The sequence below is a fragment of the Orbicella franksi genome, chromosome 4 (genome assembly GCF_964199315.1).
Source record: "Orbicella franksi chromosome 4, jaOrbFran1.1, whole genome shotgun sequence".
Taxonomy (NCBI): Eukaryota; Metazoa; Cnidaria; class Anthozoa; order Scleractinia; family Merulinidae; genus Orbicella; species Orbicella franksi.
In genome coordinates this window covers 11275341-11282300 of record NC_138148.1, presented here as the reverse complement: position 1 = coordinate 11282300, position 6960 = coordinate 11275341, and the positions used below count along the sequence as shown (strand labels likewise).

At 40.0% G+C, this 6960-nt stretch overlaps 1 protein-coding gene across 1 annotated transcript in view; it reads right to left on the bottom strand.

Moving 5' to 3' along the window:
* LOC145484668 (acid phosphatase type 7-like) overlaps positions 1-5934 on the bottom strand; it is a 26634-nt gene extending 20700 nt beyond the window's left edge. Inside the window, exons 1-7 of the mRNA XM_081463273.1 lie at positions 5716-5934; positions 3846-4049; positions 2509-2691; positions 2243-2268; positions 1370-1467; positions 914-976; positions 1-95 (exon numbers count right to left, since the gene is read on the bottom strand). The exon at positions 1-95 is cut by the window's left edge and continues 20 nt beyond it. Of these exons, the coding sequence (XP_081319399.1) occupies positions 1-95; positions 914-976; positions 1370-1467; positions 2243-2268; positions 2509-2691; positions 3846-4049; positions 5716-5827 (781 nt within the window). The 5' untranslated portion in view covers positions 5828-5934. The remainder of the gene's footprint in view (positions 96-913; positions 977-1369; positions 1468-2242; positions 2269-2508; positions 2692-3845; positions 4050-5715) is intronic.
* Positions 5935-6960: the final 1026 nt, after the last annotated feature.

Below are 6960 nucleotides of genomic sequence, written 5' to 3'. Positions count from 1 at the left end.
ATTTGTGTTGTTGAACGAGAGGCTCTATCCCATATTTTAGGAAATAGTAAAGTTCTGTGCTAAAGCTGATGATGTGAACTGGCCCAACATTCCAGCTGAAATAGAGAAGGTTTTACATCACATGAGCGAGGCTCGATCGAAGTACCTAGTGAAAATATCGAATTAACAAAAGACAGATAAAAGAACTAATTCCCAAACACTTCACACATAATTATAGTTATTTTTACGGAGTAAAGTGTTATAACCGAATGACACGCAAGTCCCAGCACAATTTTTGGGGAAATATCCGGGACAAAAATCTAGTCATTGAATGGGCCATTTCCAAGTTACGCTCTGCCTCTGTTTCAAAACGAATCGTCGTGCAAAGACTTTCATATGAAAATGAGTTTGATTTGCATGAAAATGAACCTGTAGGCCCAACCTCGTTCCCAGGGTCTTTTCCCTGACTTGGGCAGGGAAAAGACCCTGGGAACGAGGTTGCTGTACGCCGGGAAACACAGTTTCATTTGAATGGTTTCGCACGAAGACTCGTTTTGACACAGAGGCAAAAAGCAACTCGGAAAAAGCTTGTGGACATCCCTTGGATAGCGCTTTACAAAATACGGGTTTAGGTAAAAATTATGTCGTTTACGTGAGGACGAAATGAGTAACCGTGTGAAAAAAATGATCGCTTTCAGACGTAAACGTATACATGCGGATGGGGCTTAAGTACTATCAAGAAGTTTTAAGTTGAAAAGCGGCAGTTAAAGGTGTATCAAGCATTTACAAATTTTCTTAATTATTTCTCAGAATGATAACGATGAATGATCAGTCATCTCCTGAATAGGCGCTTTCCTCTGTTGTTGTTGTTGTTGTTTTTCAATTTGAGCCGTGTTAACAGAAGTGCTCTTAGGTCCTATTCGATCGTTCGTACCTGTAATAAATCCCCTCTGTGTTACCAGGCATACTAAAACGTTCTCTGTAGTTTGAAAAGTTACTGAAAGAAATCAAGCGAGTTCAGTTAATCAGCTACATAAAATCAATGTGATGTAGGGTCATTTTAGACCACAGTTGGATACAGATGAAGCCAGTCATTGTCAGGATTTATTCCTGTTGATTTTTATCTCATTACATGAGTCTATTTAAAACTTGCCTAAATTTTAACGTCTTTTTTCACTCTGTTTGATTATTATAGTCCTGTCGATTTATGGCAGTTTTAGGTAAACACAAGAAAAAAATCGCTAAAACCGGAAAAATATTCTGATGAACGTAGAACTTAATAATAGAACAAACATAGTGTGATAAAAAAAAAAGTGTGTGAAATGTGTGATAAAATGTGTGAGCTTCCCAGTTATAACATGGACATGAAAAAGATCATCCGGGACCTTACCAAGCTTCTTCGTGGTTTCCAGGGCACGTCATATAAGGAACGTACGCGGCCATCGGTTCAATTTGATTCATAAACCTATCTCCGACTCTTGAATTCTCCTGCAAGTTGGGTAATGGATTGTTATGAGTTACATTTAAAAGCTCTCCACGAGCTCTGGGCTCGTCTTTGAATCACTGCCAGGGAAACTTGTGACTTTTTTTCCGTTGTTTGATCATAACTCGTAGCGCAACTGATCTAAACTTATTTTGTAAGAAAAAGAAACGTTGAAAAATGTATTTCCAAAGTTCTGATTGGCTCAGCAGCCAATGGGCATCAGTTGTTATGTTATGCGCGACAAACATGGTGGACAAAAATTGTCATGCGTCTTCTTTACAAAATAAAATGAACAACACTTACTGGCATTTCGTGGTTGTTTATGATCAGACAATTATACCACTTGCGGCTCCTGAACAAACTGATGTTTGAAGACAACTCACTGCTACGTGTCTCGCTAGACATCAACAGTGGACAAACAGTCTACACCGGTGGTTGACATTACTGTGGTACGGAGCGACACATTCGGTTTCACCACAGGCTAATCCAACGATCACCCTTCACGCAGACGGTCTCTGGGCTCGTCACGCAATTTTACTCCCCCTCGTGGGGGAGGAAGAATGCGTGACGAGCCGAAAGACCGTCAGCGTAGGAGGCTAATCCAACGAACGCTCGTGGGATAACTGATAAATAGCACTGTCACTTCTTATTATACACCGTCCAACTTCTACGCGCAAATTGAGTTCGACCATTAGATTCGGCGAAGATAGTTTACTGGGGATAAATTATAGTTATCAAAGTTTGATTGAAATTATCAGCTAGTTTTTCCCGTTTACTCACCGATTCCATGTTATAGGCAAAGTCACCTAAAGAAAAAAAAAACACTTATTTTAAATGATCAGAAGGGACAGTTCATACAAACGAAAAACTCTGTTCCCACAGCATTTCTCGTTCACTCTTCAACTCTTGTCTCTATAACTAGATAAAAACACGCAAAATGTTTCCTCATTTTTTCCAAAAAAGTGAAACAAATGTACTGAATCCTTTAACATTTAGTAGTAAAATTCTGTCAAAGAAGAAGTAGGAATGATTTTGACAGTACTAACCAATATGCAATATGGCATCGTATCGACCCCCTTGAACCTCTTTCTGTAACTTGGAGAGAGACTGGGCATTATCCACTCCTAGATCTCCATATATGGCAAATCTCGGCTGCCAGGCCGTGCCGTTTTTGGTGGCGTTAAAATTGTACAAGGCGCTCCAACCATCTGAACTACCAACACGGTAATCTGGAAAAAGGATACAATAAACTTAAATAGATTCAGGGTACCTTATGATATACAGCTGTTTCGAAAAAGGTTGTCGGATTAAAGTGTCAAGGTTACGCGACAAGACCGAATGGTAGACTGGGTATTCATTGGCTTTTGCATATCGGTATAGAGAAATCTTTAAATTGGCATTTTTGCACGTGAATTATTAGCAAGGGTACATTAGATTAATCGCTCATAAGACCATTTTTCTGTAGCTTTTCTTTCATTACTTCATGATAAATAAATATTCAAATAAACATAACTAGGTTAAGAATTCCAGCTGGCGGGAGGCAGACCAGTTGGCTATTTACAAGCACAGCCGCGACGTTGAACTCGGGGCTACCGAGAGCAACATCAGCTACAGGTCAGAACGGGATTTGAACCCGTGACCTACGGATTTCAAATCTGGCGCTCTAACCACTCGGCCACGCTGCCTCCTCATTTTTTAGTTGAAGATTCTTCTAAAATTCAGTGTGGCGAAGAGTACCTTGTTTCCACAAGTCTGAGGAAACTGAAAAAACGTACGAAACGGCATTTGCCAAGTAGTTGTGTCTGATTAAGTATTCAGCGGGTGGTGCAGCTATCTACTTCTACCCATACTAACTTTCGGGATTTCGCGTGCACTTTCACGCTTTATTCCGACAACCTTTCTAGAAACAGCTGTATGTTAAAATTAATTTAATCTTTTAGGCGGTTGAATGCAAAGGCTGCGTTTTAGTTAGTGTCTCCCTTCTTGAATTTTACATTCCTCTCAACTTACAAGGGTCAAGTATCTTCTATGGTAAGCATTTGAGTAAACAATTATCAGACGGTTTACACAGTTTATCTACAGGACCTGTAGAAAGAGGCTGTAATGTTGTCATGGTAACTTGTTATATACAAAGAATGACCACAACTTGTTTATCACTGATCGGGCCTTTGTTTGATACCATTATTGTAGGATCATATGACAAAGAGTAGCGGTATTGATCCATCAAAGTATAACTGATAGAAAGAGCTGGAAACTATTGTTAGCCACCTTTAAAAATGGCGCAAGTTCTCCGAAGTTGTCACGTTCCGCTAGACATGTACAGCTAAAGTACAGTCCAATTTGCAGGTAACAAAATCAGATAAAAAAGACAAGAACCTCTTACCATATCCCCGGCCTGGTACAAGCCCCTCTAGCTTAACTCGATGCATGTATATTGTCCGTTCCTTCCAGCCGCAAGTTTGGTACTTGGTAGGGGCGCCGAACGCTCTTTTGTTCAGCGGCAGTTTGCACCTCTCCCCATACTCCACCACGCTCTTAACTGACGGGGCCATTGTTACCCACGTGATCATCATCTCCGACGGATCACCTGAAAGATTCGTATTGATAGCTTTATAAAATCGTAATGAGATTTTGTAGACAATCGTGGTGAGATTTTTTGTTTTAAGTTTCATCAAATCTTCATTTTAATAAGTTACTTCATATTTTAAAGTTGTTTATTTTCTATTTATAGTTATTTTTCATTTTGTATTATAAGCTTAAAATTTTCTCATTTAACGTTGACATGGTCAAACCCACTCTTCTTTTCTCGCTCTTTTTCCCTCTTTTTCCTTTTCATGCTTTTATTTTTACTCAAATCACGCGTCATGCATACCAAAAACGTTGGTTCACGTATCACGTAAGGAATTTTCCCTAATTCACGCCTTAAGGTTTCGTCTTTTGACATATCACACTGTAATTTGCGCTCGAATTCCGCGTCACTTATAATATCCCACACCATCTAGCCCTAAAACGCAAGAAGCAATGCTATTTAAATCGTCCCAACTTTTACTTTTCCATCAAATAGATAGCTAATGGTATCTGAAAACTGCCCCAATCTTCCATTGGCAAGTATGTGATAAAACGGAGTGGGACAAACTGGAATAACCCATTGAGATTGTTACCGGTAGGAATGCGGAATTATATGAATAGGACGGCTATGAAGGACAGGCGGATTTGGGGAAGAGAACGAATGGAAATATAAGGAGCTATAATCCATCAAATATTTTCGCTCGCACACGATTGGTTTTAACGCGTCACGTGACTGAATATGCCCCAGCAAAAACTGGGAAATATCCGAGAGATTTTCTCACATTTTGGCAGATCCCGCGTGGTACGAAAAATATTTGATGAAAAGTAAAAGCAATAGCCTCCATTTGGCTTGAAAAATATGCTGGGATATTTGTCCTTGGACATTACTTGTTCCTCGGAGCTCACATTTGCCCGCGAGCTTCAAATCTCGGAGAACTTAACGCTTCTCGGAACAGATAATGTCCGCGGACAAATATCCGAGCATATTTTCGCGCCCAGTGAAGACTTGTTTACTTAAAAAAGGTCCGGCCAATTCACCTGTTATTAAAAACTTCAGTCAGAGGCCTATACACCAATTCTCATCATTGGTTTCCTCTTCTTTAACAGAACTGGCGGGGTTAATAACTTCAAACAACAAGATAGCCTTTGAAAGGTGATTCCATTTTAACTTCTTTTTCTCCTAAACTTATCAAACTAGCCGTCATTTTCCTCTTAAGAGCTCAAAATATCCACTGTTGCAGCTTTAAAACAATTTACAAAATCATTGTTGAATCAGAAACCTGTTTGATGTTTTGAACATTTTTTTTCAAAATATGTCACTATAAAACATAAACTAACACATAAACGCCTTTAATACATAACGCAAGGATTTTACTCCAGTCCCATGTAAACCCAACGAAGTCTTTTTAGCGTAAATTTAAGCAAAGAACAAAGAATATTATGCAATAATTTCTACACGGCCGCCATCTTGGAAAAGACGTCTCAAAGTTAGGTCAGCGAGTAGCGACCGACCAAATGACGAAACTTTGATCTTAAATTCAACGAAATAGACGAACAGCAAAATGACAGTGAAATATCTCGTTGTCGTTCGTTGATCAAGGGTAGTTTTGTTTATTCTATGACAATACAGAGCCCAATAAAGTGAAGAGTCAAACAATGGGCCAGATTACAGTCATTTTAGCTACCTGTACTGGAAATGTGAATCTGTTCCGGTTGAGGAGTTCCATGTCCCAGGGCGCCGCGTCCTGCTAATACCACGAGCAATACCAAGAATACACTCGCAAAATGGCGGGCCATTTCAAAACTTCATTTCCTTGTAGGCTTCTTCATTTTCAATTGAACGGAGAGCCAAACATACGCTGTTATCTACCTGTTGGTTTTTCGCCAGTTTATCTTTTTCTAACTGAGCAAGTGCCCTTGTCACTTAACAGGTGGTCGATTGACGTGTCCATAGAAACGCGAAAACACCGGGGCAGAATTTCGCTTCTAAAGCTCATGTATTTTATATACAGAGCCGTTCGTTCACCCATTAACCCGGAATTAGGGCAAATAGGGTGGGGTTAAAGAACCCTAGTTTCGATGCCATCAATATCATTGATATCGCATGGTGAAGAGAAATCTTACTGCTTTACTGTAAGTTGTGTTCCTGAAAGCATGTTTAATTATCTTAAGTAGTTTCACAGTGATTTCCTTCGTTTTGAAATGCCCCGAATAAAACATAATAGCCAAACTCTCGCATGTAAACAAAAACAAAGGTGTGGCTGACTGGGGCCATTTAAGCGGCCCTTCGGGCAACTGGGATAATCCAGATTAGTGTCGAGATTCGAGTTATGCAAATGTAATCGTATCACTTTAGACTTGGTTTAAGCGAATGTTGTAAGATTAGTCAGGCGTCACCAGCCCACGCACGGTTGGGACTGGGAACTGTTTTCAAAATATTATGGGATGTGTTGTGTTGAAAAGAGCACATGGCGAGTGAGATCGATGGAGTTCTGTCATCTGTATCAGTGAGTTTAGCCGATTTAAACCCGTTGTTTGTTTTTGAACTGAAATCAAGTTGTGAGCATATTGTCAGAAGAAACATTTCCGACATATGAAGAAAACGACCGACAAAGGCAGAACTGAACTGGTGAATGGATGCGGTTATTCCCGAGTTTAAGACGAAACTGATTCGGGCGAATTCTGTGATGTTGGCGGCACAATGGTGGCCTTTGTATATGAAGGAAACCATTCCTTAGCTTTCTCTATGGGAACCTTTAATTGATATCCGGTAATATTCGGTATCCTTCGGAGATTTCTTATTATCTGCGGCCGATCATCGGCAATCTTCGGAAGTCTTCGGCTATCGTCTAAATCTTCTGGCAAACGTCGGCGGCCTCTAGGAGACTTTTTTAAGGGATTTTATAACTGCGATGGCACAGGCGAAGAAA